General features: G+C 50.2%; 1 protein-coding gene across 1 annotated transcript in view; it reads right to left on the bottom strand.

Moving 5' to 3' along the window:
• Positions 1 to 17,831, bottom strand: part of Rfx8 (regulatory factor X8) — a 58,312-nt gene that overhangs the window by 6,425 nt on the left and 34,056 nt on the right. Inside the window, exons 8-13 of the mRNA XM_041656650.1 lie at positions 13,899 to 14,012; positions 12,306 to 12,456; positions 11,044 to 11,102; positions 9,054 to 9,210; positions 7,054 to 7,148; positions 1,115 to 1,229 (exon numbers count right to left, since the gene is read on the bottom strand). Of these exons, the coding sequence (XP_041512584.1) occupies positions 1,115 to 1,229; positions 7,054 to 7,148; positions 9,054 to 9,210; positions 11,044 to 11,102; positions 12,306 to 12,456; positions 13,899 to 14,012 (691 nt within the window). The remainder of the gene's footprint in view (positions 1 to 1,114; positions 1,230 to 7,053; positions 7,149 to 9,053; positions 9,211 to 11,043; positions 11,103 to 12,305; positions 12,457 to 13,898; positions 14,013 to 17,831) is intronic.

Genomic DNA, 17,831 nt, shown 5'->3' with positions numbered 1-17,831 from the left:
TCTGCTGTGTTAGCTGTCATCAGTGGGACTAAACACCCGAGGGAGGCAACCTAAGGGAGGGAGGGCATGGCCTAGAGTTTCAGAGGGCTCCGTCTGTGACGGTAGGGAAGGCATGGTGGAGGAAAACAGTCCACACCATAGAACACAGACTGCCTTGTCCCCTCTGCTCTATCAGGCCCTCAGTGGTGGGAGACACCACACACTTTCCAGGTGCATCATCCTTCCTCAGGTACTTTACTCTGGGAATATCTTCACAGACACACCTGGAGGTGCACCTCACCAGTCTCCTAGGAGACTCTAAACCCACAAAAGCGACATGTTATCTGCTCAGTGCCGGTGAAAATGCCTTGAACATTGCAGGCGGCGGCGGGGGCGGGGGGGGGGGGGGAGGGAGAAAAACCTGTTCAACGAAAGATTCATCCTAGGAAACCGCAAAAACAAACAAGCAAACAAACAAAAACCCAGCTCCCTCCCCACAGCTCCTGTATGCATCATCCCCCACTGGCATGGCTGGCCTGGACAGAGGAAAGCCAGCTCTCGAGCAGGAAGTCTACTGCGCCACTTCCTTCTGCCATTTGCACACGGTGGTGGTTTTAGCAGTGGCTGTTCCTAACAGTTAAAAATGGGCTTCAAAGGACATGTTTCCCCTCCATCTCTGAGCACTTTTCTCAAAAATGTCACAATTTATGACTCAAAAGCAGGAACAGTTTTCCTCTCTGTCCAGCTGTGAAGGATGAGATTGACACACAGTCCAGTTATTCGATGGACAGTCACCTTGCCACCAACAAACAGATAACCATGGTTTTCTGTATCTGAGGTGCACATTATACAAAATGTTAAGGCAAAGAGGAATAGATTATACACAGCAGCATTAACATTTATACTGCTGTAACATCCTTTTTATTATTTATCTTATCATTTATCTATGTATTAATATTTATCTAATAAGACATTATTTATTATATATGGTTATTATTTCTTTGCTTGCTTTTCAGTGCCAGGGCTTGGACTCAGGGCCTTGCACAGGTTGAGCAAGCGCTGTCTCGTGGAGGCCGCCCCCACCTCAGTGTTCTCTCGACCCCTTAAGCATGTCTCCGAGTCATCGTGGACTTACCAAAGCTGTCTCTGTGGCTCAGGGTCATGGCTTTGCTCACGGCGGTGAGAAGGAAATTCCATCTTAGCTGGAAGCTGGAGGCCAGCTTGACAAATTCCTCTTTGCTTTTGCTTGGCTATTATTTTTGCGTGTGAGAGAAAAAAAATATATTGGTGTTTGCAACAAAACTAAAAAAAAAAAAATCCAAAACACACTACCACCATCAAATCCCATGTTTCCAAACACACAGATCTGCAAACAGCAGACATTTTAAAAGGAGAAGGACAAAGAGCGAGCCAGAGATGGCCAAGTAAGAACAGAGACAGACTCGGTGTGAGGGCTTTGCCTTGTCTCATTGGGTTTGTTTTGTAATGTTTGGTGTTGCCTCTTGGAGGCCTGCTCTTTTTTGAAGGGAAATGGAGATGGAGTAAATGGGAGGAGGGACAGAGGGAAGGGGGGGGGGGATGGAGGGAAGGGAAACTGTGGTTGGGATGTACTATATGAGAGAAGTATTTATTTAAAAAAAACAAATCAAGAGAACCAAAGCAGAGGGAAGCAGGGGGCCTATTTCTAGTCTTGTAAGAAAGACATAGTGTCCACTTTTGTTGTTCGTGACCCTGCAGTTGGACCTACCGATAGCTGATGGATCCTAATCTTAGGCTTAGAGTTTGGCTCAGGAGACAGCTGTTGAAGGAGTGCTTGCCTCATAAGCAGGAAGACCCAAGTTCCATCCCCAGAATACACAGAACAAAGAAGAGTCCAGTTAGCCTCGCCTACTGATGAGCCCTAAGCCAGTGAAGGACCCTGTCTCAAAGAATTGCCAGGGAAAGCCAGGACCGGACAGTAGCAGCAGAACGAAAGAGAGCCTGTCTCAAACACACGATCGAAGGAGAACCAATGCCTAGAAAGTTGACCTCTGACCTCTTCATACAGGCGGCATACTTACCTGCCACCCCACCCCCAAACCACCATAAAATCTTTACAATGCTTTCAGGGAAGTTGGGAGGGGTGACTCTTTCTCAAGAAAAAAAGGGTGGACAGTGTCTGGGCACAGGACCCGTGTTGTCCTGTGGCCCGTGCACACAGGTAAACACTGCTGCATCCACAGACAAGTCTGAAGTCTGACATTTCTGCTTCCATCTGTCTCCCTTCCACTGAGTCATTTTTGAGGAAGCCCCCCTTGATTCCAGAAGCAACATGTGAGGTGGGTAAGCCTCTTGTGACAAGACTATGTCTCTGCCCACAGACAGTAGCAATCTTCTTATGACTGACAAAGCCCAGCCTGACTAAGCCTGATCAAACCACAGTTGAAACAAGGCTGAATAATCATGCCCACTTCTTAGCTGTCTCCTCACATCCTGACCCCACATCCTGACTCAACATCCTGACCCCACATCTTACCCTACATCCTTAACCCACATCCTCACTCCACATCCTTACCCTGAATCCTCACCCCACATCCTTACCCTACATCCTTACCCCACATCCTCACCCTACATCCTCACCCCTCATCCTAATCCCACATCCTTACCCCACATCCTTACCCCACATCCTCACCCCACATCCTCACCCCACATCCTCACCCCTCATCCTAATCCCACATCCTCACCCCACATCCTTACCCCACATCCTCATCCCACATCCTTACCCCACATCCTCATCCCACATCCTTACCCCACATCCTCATCCCACATCCTTACTCCACATCCTCACCCCACATCCTTACCCCACATCCTCATCCCACATCCTTACCCTGAATCCTCACCCCACATCCTCACCCCTCATCCTAATCCCACATCCTCACCCCACATCCTTACCCCACATCCTCATCCCACATCCTTACCCTAAATCCTGACCCCACATCCTCACTCCATATCCTCACCCCACATCCTCATCCCATATCCTCACCCCACATTCTCACCCCACATCCTTATCCCCACATCCTTACCCCCACATCTTACCCCACCCAGTTCTGCCCTTTCCCTTTACAATCTAGAAGTGCATGTTGATAATACAAAAATTAGTCTGAGGAGGCTGGTACCATCTGTGTGTGTGTGTGTGTGTGTGTGTGTGTGTGTGTGTGTGTGCGTGTGTGTGTGCCCTTTCTGGCTTTGGGGGTTGCCCAGCGCAGGAGCCATTCTTTGTTTAAATTAGCTTTGTTCAATTCATTTTCTTTAGCAGGTACCACAAAGAAATGCTGTGGAGACGTACCACTGGTGGTTCCCGTAAACCAGCTCTTCTGCACGCCATGTCTAACTGACAGGGGGCACAGAACCCACAGCACTAGATCGGAGGGGGGGGGTGCCTGTGTGGGAAACAGCTCTGGTCGCTAGGGGTGTGAGTGCCTGCCTTTGCATTCACAGAACTCTGGTCATTTGATGACCGAGGTAGCTGGCACTAGCCTGGATGTCAATCGGATGCTGCCACACGTGACTATAATGTTCTCTGTGGAGACTAAGAGCAGCATTTGGTCACATGGGCACTACAACCATGGAATGCCATGAGTTTTAAGTGTGTATGCTCTATGAGTGTCCCCAAGCCCTGTCTAAGTGTCGGTCACAGGCCACGTGGCCCGTGCGTGACTGGCAACTGTATGCCTTTGAAGAAGAGAGGGAAAGCTTGGTTGGAGACAGGGAAATGTCTTTTCTTCTTTCTGCCCCCTCGGAAAACCTGCACAGGCCCAAGGGCTTCTCTGAGCCTTGCCGTCTTTCTTACCACGTTTTTCACCTCTGAGGGACTCCCACTAGTGATCGAGACGGTGGAGTGAGAGTGATATTGAAGGACACTGGGACTGTGAAAACACGGGAGTACATTTGTTTGTTTATTTATTATCTATTTTTGAGGTAACCCTGAAACCCAGCCTCAAGTTCGGTGACGCATTTCTGTCTTCCCACCTCCACCTCTGCAGGCCAGATGTACCACTGGGGGCCAGGATTACAGGGGTGGATCTCAGTGCACACACCTCTGGGGGCCAGGATTACAGGGGTGGATTTCAGTGCACACACCTCTGGGGGCCAGGATTACAGGGGTGGATCTCAGTGCACACACCTCTGAGGGCCAGGATTACAGGGGTGGATCTCAGTGCACACACCTCTGAGGGTCAGGATTACAGAGGTGCATCACTGTGTATATACCTCTGAAGCCCAAGATTATGGGGGTGCATCACCGAAGGCTGGGATTACAGGGGTGCATCACCAAAGGCTGGGATTACAGGGGTGCACTACTGGAGGCTGGGATTACTGGGGTGCACCACTGAAGGCTGGGATTACAGGGGTGCATCACCAAAGGCTGGTATTACAGGGGTGCACTACTGGAGGCTGGGATTACAGGGGTGAACTACTGGAGGCTGGAATTACAGGGGTGCATCACTGTGTACACACCTCTGAGGGCCGGGATTACAGAGGTGTGTCACTATGTATATCTCTGAAGGTCAAGATTACAGGGGTGCACAACTGGAGGCTGGGATTACAGGGGTGCATCACCAAAGGTTGGGATTACAGGGGTGCACTACTGGAGGCTGGGATTACAGGGGTGCACTACTGGAGGCTGGGATTACAGGGGTGCATCACCAAAGGTTGGGATTACAGGGGTGCACTACTGGAGGCTGGGATTACAGGGGTGCAGCACTGTGTACGGTTTTTTATGAGATGCTGGGGATTAGATATCATCTATGCTGGGCAAGAACCTTATCAGCTGAGCCACATCCTCAGTTCACAGGGATGGGGTGTCACCTAAAGGCACCTGGGAGGGAGCTCTGGGTGGCCAGAAGCACCAGGGAACATTTGTCCCACCACCGTCGCTCCAAGGCACTTCTTGATTTCTACATTTAAAAGTATTCTTGGGTCCAAACTGAGTAGGACGGGAACAAAGTTGGACATTTTCATCGCTAGCACCCCGCCAGATGATAACAACCAAAGTCATCAGTCATCTTTGACAGGCCCAAGGCTCTACACTGACTGATTGATAATCATCTGTAAGTCTGCCAGACTATTTTATAATAACAAGCCCTTCCAGGGCTTGCTCTACAAAAGCACCATTTTCTTAACACGCCACACTGGTGAAGACTGCAGAGAGGGTGCTGGAGACGGGCAACACGTGGGGGTCACGTGGGGTCATGTGACTTGCACCGTGAGCAGGTCAGCCTGGCTGCTTAGAGGCAGGGCTGGCATTCAAGATTTCTTGGTTAAAGACGGAGTCTGAGTGACTATGCAGATACAGGGCAGACCCTCAGAAGCCTGCATCCTTGAGAAGGCACAGCCTTTCAGCTGTCCAGTCCATCAGTGTCCAGTATAGAATCTGGAATTATGATTACTTTTTTCTTTTACACAGGGTCTGGCTATGTAGCCCAGGCTAGTCCTGAATTCATAATATTCCAGCCTCAGTTTCTTAGTCTTAGGTGTGCCCCCTCCTCACATAGCTTGGGGTGATTATCTTTTAAGAAGCAAAGAATGAGAGGAACCATTGGAAAGAGCTTCCAGACTGTTAGGCATTTTTCTGACTCATCTCTTGGGGATGCAGATGCCGGCCAGGGCTACCAAGAGGGCTAGGAGGGGAGGGACAGGGAAGTGTTGGTAGGAGAATGCCTGGAGCCCTTTTCCAGTTCTCAGGCACCAAGGTCCTGGATCTGGCCTACAAGTCTATGCTAGGGTTCTCTTCCCCGAAACTTTGCCCCTCTTGCTCGGCTGATATTCACGCTGTGTGCCTTTCACATGTCACTTCAAGTCCCACGCTTTCTCCAAGGCCCGTTAAAGGCGAGTCCTGGATTCCATCTAAGTTCAGGTCCTAAACCCTGAGCTGTACCGCTCAACAGGGACCACAGGCATGGTGCTACAGCTCCTCTCTTGGTATTCATGGCTTTTCGTGGCTTGCTGTCCACTTGGATGGCGATGAAAGTTAAGCCCAGAACCGCAGTGAAAGGAATCCCAAGAGGTCCACGTGCCAGAAGAAGCTATTTACTCACACCCATTGACCACCCATCTGTGTGTGCGCGTGTGTGTATGTGTGCATGCGTGTACACATGTGTGTGTGGTCCTGGGAGTGGAAACCTCAACTTCACACATGCTAAGCAGTGCTGTGCCTACACACACACCCTGACCTATACACAGTTGCAGCCCCCCCTTTCAGCTCTTCCTTTCTTCTTCTTTTTGTTGTTTTGTTTGTGTTGTTGTTGTTTGAGATAGGGTCTCTCTATGCAGTCTTGGATGTTCTGGAGCTTGCTATGGACCCATAGAGATCCTCCTGCCTCTTTCTCTAGAATTCTGGGATTAAACCATGCCCAGCCTTTGAGGTTCTTCAAACCACTTTATTGGGACATGTCTGTAAAACACCCGGATGGACACTGCCATTCCCAGGGCAGACCCTTCCTCCTCAACAGTCCACTTGATGCTCATGCCCTCACCCCCTCATTCTCTCTTTCTAAGGTTTATGTGCACACCTGCCTCTACTCATCTGTAGACACATCCCTTATTCGAACAGACACCTGTGTACCCAAACACGAGTACATGCACAACCATATACCTTACTCCTCCCATCTCACACTTCTACTCACATACATGTATGCTACCCCATGTTAACTTAAATACAGTACACACACACACACACACACACACACACACACACTCACACATGTGCACATGAGCAACATGGCATGCCATCTCCCAATTTTGTGCCTTGTTAGAGAGTTGAGAGGCCAAGTCCCTGGCATAACACCCACACTACACCAATATACTTGTGACCATCAGAGAACTTCTTTCTCATGCCCTCAGGACAGACAGAACTTCAAAGGGACTCTCCCAAGGCCTGTGCTCTTTGGAAACAAAGGCTGAATTCAGAGCCCAGCTTCCCACCTCCAAGGCCATCAAGGCCAGAGTCCTTCAGGTAAGTGCTGGGTACTAGAGGCTATAATTTAGCTGGAAGGATCAACACCCACTCCTGTCCTATAAGAATTCAGAGTTTTCTACCTGGAAGACGAGCTCTTGGAGGCTTGAAGATACACAGTTCAGGAGTTCAGCAAGATCCGTTGAGGTTTCCAGCAAAGAAATCAGACAGCCCAAGCCTGCAAGGGCACAGAGTGGGCTAAACAAAAGATTGCATGAACTAGGTACTCATGCACCAGTAACCCAGGCGCCAGACCCGAAGAACAATCCAGAGGGAATTCCCGGGACTCATCTTGATCACAAAGGATCACCCCAGTCATTTCTGGGGCCACCTTCTTGGTAATCGTAGTCTTATATCTGCCATTTGTTGCAATGGAAAGACATGTTTGGAGACAATAGCTCTACCTTACAATTACACAGAGTCTGGGCTTCAGATGAGCTCACTGCACAGTGCAGACATGACCTCACCTATCCTTGACAGTTTCACAAATGAGCTAGTTTATTAGTGTCACCGAAATGGTGGGGGCATCAAAGGCAGTAAGAGCCTTGCCTGGGGTTATGTACTCACTCAGGTGGAACCCCGCCTGAGTCAGGTCTGGGTGTCCCAGGTAGCATGGGAGGAGGAAGAACTCCCCCTCCTTCCTGGGGGCAGCTGCCCAGCAAGGGTTTAGGAAAGCAGCAGGGTACCGTGCCCCTGGATTTTAGAAACATGAGCCTTGAGGTACCAATAGTAGCTAGCAATGCACTAACTGAATGCTGCAGCCTCTTGGAGGGACACAGAGGGATGCTAGCAGACACACCTGTGCCCTAGGTAGGCCAAGAAGAAGTTTGTAGGAGTCTGGGGCCCTGTGCCTTCACTGGGCTCTATAGATGGGTTGGAGCTAGGGACAAAAATAGTGTATGGATGCCCACTCGGGTTTTCTGGGGAAGCCAGTGCCCTTGAAGGGAGACCCTTAAGTCTCTCACTATTGGGAATTGATGCCCAGGGCTCTGAAGCTTGCTGGGCTAAGGGAACTGGGGCATGCCAGGGGCATCTAGATTGGAGACAGCCAGGGTCTTAGGGACACGGGACATAAGTGACAAGTGAAAGAGGGTTGACAGATACTATTACCAAAAGCATGGGTTATTCACAGCTTAATAACCAGCTCATACAGCCGTGGCAAGGCCACCTCTACTTCAAGGTCAAAGAAAAGACTATTTTGCAGGTGGCTTATGTGTTACTGAATCCACGCATCCATCGGGTCACAGAAGCCGAAGTGCTGCTATGTGGTGGGGGCCCAGCATGAGCACAGTTGACACCGGAAGGCGTTTGCCTCTTTGCAGGTAGCTTCAGTCACAGTGGAGAGGGCTGGGGAGGGGGTTAAGCCTTCAGAGGGAGAAGCTGCTCCATCTTCCTGGAGTATTCTGACTGGAAGTGGAGCTCGGCACCCATTGCCACCCTCCTGAAAGGTCCTCTGGGAAGGTTCCAATCACTCTATCTGTTCCTGCCCGACCCCACCCCCCAAACTCAGTGTGTCGCCAGCAATTAACTGGGCCTCTTTGTAGAAAATGAATTTCCCTTTCTTGGAAAAGGATTACAGTTCTCGAATGTCAAGTGGGAGGAATCTGGCGCTCTGTATGGGTTGTTTGTGGAATAGTGCCACGGTAAGCAGCCGGACCCCTACACCCCGCATTGTTGGAATTCTACGGGGCTAACAGCAGGTCAACAGGGCTTGGTAAGGCACGGGGCTGACTCCATCCCATCACACAGGATGGATTAGTGTGCATACAAGACAGATGCAGAATGACCCTCCCTGTCTCCGTGAGGAGGGTATCTGGATAGAAACGCTGTCAAGCAGCAACAATGAAGCCTCATCTCTCTGTGCCCTCTCTCCCCAAACATGCATTGGCATTGACACCCTGTCTGACCCTCAGGAAGGCCCTGGAAGCAGATGCATAGGGGATTTCCTGGGTTTCCTGTCGCCCCCTACAGGAAGACATGCGTTGAGCATAGTCAGCTAGTAACTATGGCTGAGCTGTCCGGGGATCTTCCTAGTCGTGGCTATGCCTGCCCCAAAGGAAGAGTGCCCGTGAAGGAGGGTTACATTTCATCTCTGTGTGGCTCTCCAGATCCTCTTCATGGCCCGAGTCACCTGCCAGGACCTTCTTCGAAATATCCAAAGTGCCTTCGCTGATGATGGCACGCAGATCTGACTTCAGGAGGCCGACTCGCCTGTTATTCTTCAGGACCATCTTCATCGTCTAAGGATGCAGAGGGAGAACAAGGATTACCTCCTGTCTTGGTACCGTGGATCATCCCCCTGGACATCCCAGAGCTTCCTATTGCTGTTGAGGGGAAGGAAAAGTGGCTGTGGGGTACATCCACTAACATCAAATCTCAAATGGCATGAAATGTTCAGACTGTATGCTTTCTAGCTCCCGAAGCCAGACCTGCCAAACTTCCTCTTCCTCAGCACCCCAACTCAGGCCCAAGACCCTAGAAAAGAAACTGGAGGGTAACTGATCCATATCTCACAATGTTGTCATTGATACTGAGCAGACGGCTGTGGGGGTTCGGAAGCCTGCCTTCTCTCCCTCTCCCTTGTTCTGGGCATGCAAGGAGTCACTTTGTCTCTGAGACGCATTCCCAGCCCTGTTTCTGTGCCTCCTGCTGGGAAGCTTCCAACATGAACGCAACCTTTAGGAGCTGATTTACTGAATCATCAGGCAGGGACTACAGAAACCTTTACGTTTCATGACTTCATAGTATAGGTGCCAGGTCAGCCTTCAACTACACCAATCTGCATTTCCCAGAGGAGGGAGCAGCATTAGGCTGCTTAGGATATTCAGTAAATATCCTCATGGGGGCACAAGAGCAGAGATCAGGCTCGGAGCAGGGCTCACTTCAGAACCCAAATGTGCCCCCTGACTGGGATGAAATCAAGGGCCCACTACATTGCCACTGCCAGGAAGACCCACAAATGCATCTGCACTCCAGACTGGGAATGGCCTGAGGACCAGCTCAGAACCCAGGGAAGGACACATGCTAGATGTATGGACTGCTTAACAGAGGACCCGGTGAGTTCCTCTCCAGCTCAGAAGGACTTGGGGCATAGCGCTGGTGCCCGAGCTGTCTCCTGATCTGCTGTCTGAAGGATTTCAGGCTCACATCCAGGGTCCCTTGGCATCAGTGTGGGGTTGGTTTCTAGATGCTCTGTATGCCCGTGTACAGAGAGAGCTGAGGTGACTGGAATCTCCCAGTGCAAGGGCCAGGGTGAGCTTCTTGACGAGCACCATGAGACCTGGGGGCCTCGCTAGCCAGTGGCCAGTGGGCTTTCCTGTCTACCTGCTGCTTGTGGGTGGGCTGGAATGGATGCCAGGCTTTCTAGGTGCTCGAGTCCCTTATAGACGCAGTGTTTGTGCACGGTCCACACAGTCTTCCGTACAGCTGAGACCATCTCTAGGGCACTCGGAGCACCCTATACCGTAAATGCTGTGTGGCGTGGTATTGCTGCAGGCACAATGACAGGGAATGTCTATCCACACTCAGTACAGACACGACTGTTAAAGGCCTTTGAATCATTTTCAGGCTGAGATGAGCTGAGCCTATGGGGAGAAACCTACAGATCCAGGAGGCTCGAGCTATATCACCATCCTCTAGCGTGTACACCAGCTACACAACTGCCACAGATGCCAAAGGCTCAGAGAAGAGGAGACTGGAGCCCCAGACACACTGAGTCCAGAGGGTTGCATGTAGAGGGGGAGGGGTCTGCCTGCCTGCCCATCTATCTGTCCTTTCACCTCTCACCTCTGACACCAGCTGACCCAGATCGGCACCCCCAGGGCATTCCTCCTGTAACTGTTAAATGCTGCTCTGCTTTCTCTCTTGTGCAGAGATTAGAGGTGATTGGAGCCTTCCAGTGCCAGGGGCAGGGTGGGCTTCTCGCATTGCACCACGGGACCTGAGGGCCTCCCCAGCCTATGGTTGGGATGAAATGGCCTCCCTCCTGCAGGCAGTGACTGCCCGCTCTCAGGGAAGATATGGAGCTTCACCGAGTGCCTTGGGAACATGCAGGGAGGTTGAACTGGGTGTACCTTTGCCATGTTGGAAAGGTATGTCTTTCTCCTGAGTCTTTTGACGAATCCGGTGACTTCTGTGAAGAATGATACACAGGGCCATTACTTCTTCTGCACACTCTAGCTCCTCTGGGCAGGCGGGGGAGGCACCCATGGCTAAGCAGGAAAGCTAGGCTGCCTGAGTCTGGGCTTTCTCCTCCTCCTCACCCATTTGCTGGGCCTTTCCCCAAAAGCTGAGGGAGTCTGGTAGAGACTGCATGGCCAATAGAAGCCTGGTGGCAGAGACTTGTATAACCCTAGCTTCTGGATTGGGCTGCTATGGGGTGGTTGGTGTCCCCCTTATCCATACGGTGAAGCATCGCTCCACCGCGACGGTACTGAGAAGAGGTGCCTCTGTGAGCAAATTAGTCATGAACGTGGAACTTTCCCAAAGGGGATTGGTGCTTTTAAGAAAGGAAAACTCAGGTAAATTCCTCACCTCTTCCCCAGGGTGAGAGCAAAGCAGACGGACTGTCTATGAAACAGAAAACAGGTCCTGACTAGATCAGATCTGCCACTGCCCTCATGCTGTACCTCCAGCCTGCACAGCATCCCTTCCTCACAAACAGCTGAGGAACAACTCTCAGCTGCTGCTGAGCTGCCCGGGGCACAATGTACTAGAGCAATCTGAGCTAACTAAGACAGGCATTCCAAGGAGTCTAGAATTTGCACCAAGATCTCCAAATGCCCCATCTTTCTCATATCTTTGGAAAAACTATTAAAGGAAAGGATGGGAGGGAAAAGGTATGTGTGGGGAGAGGAGAGAGGTTGTGTGTGTGTGGGGGGGGGCAGAGGCTGTGTGTGGTGGTGGGGAGAGGCTGTGTGTGGAAAAGGAGAGGCTGTGGGGGGGGGAGAGCTGTGGGGGGGGAGGCTGTGGGGGGTGGGGAGAAGCTGTGGGGGGGAAGAGGCTGTCTGGGGGGGCAAGAGGTTGTCGGGGGAGAGGCTGCGTGTGGCAGGGGGCAGTTGCTTACTCTTTCCCCTCTCCTCCTGAATGAACTTGACTATCCATTTGACAGCTATTAAGGAGAACATACCCAGGCAGTGTTTGCAGTGGGTGGCTCAACCCAGGAAGCCATCAGAACCACTGATGACAAAATCACCCAGGCAGACGGGGCTCTGCATCTATTTCACAGGTCAGGGGCAAAGGGTTACTGTGTACGACCCACCAGTGGATGGAGCTGCCCTTGTGGCAACATTCAGTTCTTCGTCGTGCAGAATCTGGGTTTTGTGTGAAACCCTACCTTTGAGTTTGGAGATCTGTAAGATGGCTGGAAACCCTTCCAGAGCACTGAGAAGCCACAGTTTGAATCTCTTACTGAACAGCCGGACAGATTTCAGGTACTGGATACTAACGTCCTCCAGGAAGTCGGGGAGGAGAGTGTCCTCCAGACCCTGCAGGGAAAGAATCAAAGAGCATGTTTCGGTCTCGGCCGCAGGTGCTACCAATAACTAACACAGGGACCCAGCTGGTCGTGGTAGGTCAGGGAGGTCACTAATGACCTAATGCAGCCACTGTTTTTTGTACAGGGCATCCTGGTACCCTCGTGTGCCAGAACTGGAATCTGAATTTCCAAATTTTGATATTGGAATCTTTTTTCTTTCTTTCTGATCCTGCGGATGGATTGTGCATACCAGGCAAATACTAGCCACTGAGATCCACTCTAGCCCCTGATTCAACTAAAGCAAACAAAAACCCAGAGCCAAACCCAATCAAACAACAAAGCAGCCAGCACTCTGGTTACTACCAAGAGGGTCAAAATCTACACGTTTAAGGACAGAGTCAGCTTCTTTCATTCCCCTTCTGTGGTGGAAAGCTAGAAGCTCCAGATCTGGAAAACCTGAAAGGTGAGATTTGTGATGAGCAAGACAAGATCACCACAGAAACAATGCCTGTCTGACCTTCAAAACCCAGGGACTGCTCCAGAGACCGGAGCTACAGAGCAAGGCAAACCCCACAACCATGAGTAACCAACCATGGCTCTGCATTCAAAAACATCTTTTCTTCTCTGAAATTTTATTTGTTTATTTTTTTTATGTGCACAAGTGTTTCCCTGAAGGCACATCTGTGCACTACATGTGTGCAGTGCCTGATGAGGCTAGAAGAGGCTTTGGATCCCCTGGAACTGGGGTTCCAGAAGGTTGTGAGCTGCCATGTGGGTGCAGGGAACCAATCCTGGGTCCCTTGGAAGAACAGTCAGTGCTCTTAACCTCCGAGTCATCTCTCCTGTGACTGCCCTGGAAAATGCCCTTTTAAAAGACTGGCCTGGGAACATCTGTAATCCCAGGACCAGAGACTGAGCCAGGTGGATTGTGAGTTCAAAGTCAGCTTTGACTGCATAGGAGAATTCAGTATCCAAGAAACAAACAAACAAGCAAACAAGACAACAATAAATAGAACATCCTTGGTTGATATGTCCAGAGATGGAAACTGGCTAAATTCTGAATTATGGGCCATTATTTTCTTTGTATGAGGAAATTTAAAAAAGCAAAAGGCCCTGGTTCATCATGCACTGGTCTGTGTGTGTTAAGGGTGTGCTTTTCTGGGCTGGTATGTGTACTGGGGTGTGCTGTCCTGGGCCGGTGTGTGTACTGGGGTGTGCTGTCCTGGGCCGGTCTGTGTACTGGGGTGTTGCTGTCCTGGGTTGGTGTGTGTACTGGGGTGTGCTGTCCTGGGCCGGTGTGTGTACTGGGGTGTGCTGTCCTGGGCTGGTGTGTATTGGGGGGTGCTGTTCTAGGTCGGTGTGTGTACAGGGGGTATTGGGGGTGCTGTTCTAACTTGACCACTGGCATCTGTCTCTGGAAGGGATGCGCAGGAGAACCAAGGGTCTGCCCACCTTAAACAGCTGCATGTCATAGCATCCAAAGAGCTGGCGCACGTCAGGCAGCGACATGAGCATGACGGTGTCTTGCTGCAGAGATTTCCAGAAGGATGTGATTAATTCCTCCACCTAATGTGATAGAAGGCATCATCAGAAACTCAAGCTGTGCCTTGTGGGCCCCACCCCCATGCAGTCAGTGACCCCACAGACTGTGCCTTGTGGGTCCCACCCCCATACAGTCAGTGACCCCACAGGCTGTCAGAGGCCCTGAATGCCTGGCATGGGCGTCATACCAGGGCACATGAAGCTGTGCTATCAGCCTCACCAGCCGTAGCCGTGTTTGGAGACTACTCTTCCTATTTCATGTACACTGGTGTTTTGCCTGCATGCGTTTCTGTGTGAAGGCATCATCCCCTGCAGCTGGAGTTACAGACAGTTGAGAGCGACCATGTGGTTGTTGGGACTTGAACCCGGGTTCTCTGGAAGAGTAGCCAGTGCTCTTAACCACTGAGCCATCATCTCTCCAGCAGAAACTACTCTTCAGCAATCAAAGCCCGCCTACCCTGCCTTGGTCTCACTTCAGGAAACCTATTTCCTTAAGGGTGCTTCCTAGATGGAATGCTGTGTCTGACCACCAGGGGGCTCCAGTTGATCATAAGATGAAGGTTGGGCCACTGGGGCCCAATCAAGGGTTGAGAATAAAAGTTCACTGACTGACTTGACTAATCCCTTTGTTCATTTTCCAGCTCAAAAAGAAAAGTAACAGCCTTGCACCTCAGGCCTCCCCCTCAGCACCAACTGTGAAGTCATGGGAGCGTCTCGGAAATCAAGAGGACAGCACGTTGAGGGGCAAATTGTCAGTTTCCTTCTTTTCCTGTTTTATCTGCCCATTTCCTTTTTTTTTTTTAAAAAAAAAAAAAACTAGATTGGCAGCTGCCAGCCAATGAAGACTGCCGCCTTCAAAGGTTTGTTATTAAGTGTGTGTATGTGACCGTGCGTCTCTGTGATAGTATCCACAGATGTGTGTGTGTAAGCCTGCAGCGTCAGAGGCATTGGATCCCCTGGAGCTGGAGTTACAGGTGGTTGTGAGCCACCATGCTCGTGCTGGCAACTGGACTCGGTCCCTACGAAAGCAATGAGTGCTCTTCACCACTGAGCCATCTCTCCAGCCCCGAGATTCTTGCCCTGTGGGATTTATCCCGGCGGAGACATCCTGAGGCAGGACAAAGCCCTCCAAGGACCCCAGACAGGAAGTGAGTCCCAGTATAGGCTGTCAAGGAAGTGAGAACCACAGTGAGGACCTGGACTTGAGATCCTATTGACAGGACACTCCTCCAAAGAGTCAGGAAAATGCTATGCTGGAGGGTGGAGTGCGTGTCTCCATCCACTTATAGCCTGGTTGGTGACTCTTGCTCCAAGGTCCCTGCTCCTGCTCACTGGTGAGCAACATTTACAAGTGTTTCTCTAGTGTGTCCCCCTCTCCCTGATTTCTGTTACTGACCAAGGCTGAACTGTGTCCTTTCTCACATTGACCATGATGAAATTCCTGTCCAGACACATCCAAAATGGTGGCCTTCCCTATTTTCCCACTGGGTTGGAACTTTTGGGGGAGGGGCAGGCAGAAACTTTGCTAGTCCAACCTCTGCCACCATCTCCTTTAGGTTTGGAGTCTTTCATCATCATGTCCTATTGGGGAACATCTTGCTGCCCCGGCCCACAACATAGGCTCCATCTGGATGCCCTTCTGTCCCTAGGCTTTGACTGCTCAGCCTCTGCTTTTCCTGCTGGTATTGGAAGCAGCATGGCGGCCTGCTTTGGGAGTCCTTTCAGCTTCTGCTCTTCCTATCTGGGCACCCAGAACATTCTAACATGCAGCCTGCTATGGTTTGTCCTCCCCTGAACTTATGCAGAGATTTAATGCTATTATAGAGGATGGAGATACCAGTGTTTAGAGACAGGGCCTTTAGGGAACTGACTTGGATTATAGAAGGTCATTAGGGAAGAGGCCTGATGACTGGATGCTCAAGGTTCTATAAGAAGAGGAGAAATCCAGGTGCCCGCATGCGCGCACACACACACACAGACACGCACACACACACACACACACACACACACACACAGACACACACACACACACAGACAATCTGCTGTATTGCGCTGAGCTGCCAACAAGAATGCTATCATCAGACCAAGTCCTTAAGACTAACCTTTAAAACTATGACTTTTTTTTGAATCCTTTATAAAGGAACTTTTCCCAGGTATTTTGTTACATTAACTGTGATAGTTTGAATGTGAACTATCTCCCAATGGCCTACAGGTTAAAGGCTTGGTCCTTGGCTGGTAACGCTCTTAGGAGGTTAGGCCCAGGAGGCAGTGTCCTAGACACTGAGGTGTGGCCTTTAAGAGGATTGTGACACCTTGCTCTCTTCCTCTTTCTCATAGGGTCTCACCAGGGGGAATTCTCTGTTCTGAGGCTCACTCCCTGCCTTCACATGTTCTACCTCCTCAGAGATGCAAAGTGATGAGGTCAATCAAACATGGGACCGAAATTTCCCAAACTACAAGCGAAAAGAAATGCCCCTTCGTTGTAAGTTTGTCTCGGGTATTTTGCTGCAGTTCACAGTAGCCGGTTAACACCGGCAGGAAAAGGTGACCAATGAACAGCTCTAGGACCCATCAGACTTATTGGGTAACACTGTTGCTTTCATTGCTACATCAGGCATTTCTCAAGCCTCCCGAGTCACAGAGATGGAGGCAGTCACAGGACATGATTTAAGCAATTCTCTGCTGAGAGAGTGGAGGAAGCTGTGAGGCACAGAAGAGGGGCCCGCTGGTTCTCTCTCACTGTCACACTTACACTGGCTCCGTAGCCCGTGTGTGCATGCTGAGCGGCCTGCCACTCAAAGCTGAAATGCTTAGGTCCGAAAAGCATTGGGGAAACTTTCGTTGGAGTGTGCCCTTGTTTCCCTGGATTTTTATCTCATGCTTAGAAAAGTAAGATCCAGGCAGGCAAATGGCCAAGTACATGCTGCCAAGCATGGTTTCTTGAGTTCCACCCCTGCCCCACATGGTGGAAGGACAGAGCTAACACCTGAAAGTCGTCTCCTGACTTCACACATGTGTCCTGTCCACACATAGAATAAATAAACTGTGGGGGCTGGAGAGATGGCTCAGTGGTTAAGAGCATTGCCTGCTCTTCCAAAGGTCCTGAGTTCAATTCCCAGCAACCACATAGTGGCTCACAACCATCTGTAATGAGGTCTGGTGCCCTCTTCTGGCCTGCAGGCATACAAGCAAACAGAATAATGTATACCTAATAAATAAACAAATATTTAAAAAAAAGAATGAATAAACTGTAATTCAAAAATTAATTTTTTTTAAGCCCAGGCAGATTTCTGTGGGTTTGAGGCCAGTCTGGTCTACAGAGTGAGCTCTAGGACAGTCAGGGTTACACAGAGAAACCCTGTCTTGAAAAACCAAAACAATTTTGTGTTTTCCACAGCCCATTCTACGCCCCTCCTTCTGTAATGGGGAGGCCCCATTTATACTTTATATTATAGGTAGGTGATGTATCACCGAGTGCCACACAGTCAGTTCTAGAATAAAATCTACAATGCCTATGCCAGAGCACCTGCCTCAAAGTCCTTTTTCTTCTTTCTTCCTCTTTTTTTCTTTTTCAGGCTTAAGACTGAACCCAGGGTCTTCTGCTTGCTAGCCAAGCTCTCTACCACTGAGCTAGCTAAATCCACAATCCCTAAAGTCCGGTTTCTTTTGACGTGTGTTGATAAAATGGCTTTGGCATTACTGGGGGAAAAAGGTAGCTATTACCAGCCCATACTGTATTCAGGCTCAGCTGAATCTGTTCTTTGAGAGTGATGATACTCATACTAGAACCTTGAAGAATTTCCAAATGTTTGTGCTGAGACTAGACCACTTCCCAGACCTCAC

Source organism: Microtus oregoni, unplaced genomic scaffold (assembly GCF_018167655.1).
Source record: "Microtus oregoni isolate MIOR12 unplaced genomic scaffold, Mior012 000007F_ref0000211, whole genome shotgun sequence".
NCBI classification, from domain to species: Eukaryota; Metazoa; Chordata; class Mammalia; order Rodentia; family Cricetidae; genus Microtus; species Microtus oregoni.
The sequence above is the reverse complement of the archived record's forward strand: the minus strand, read 5'-3'. Positions and strand labels throughout refer to the sequence as shown.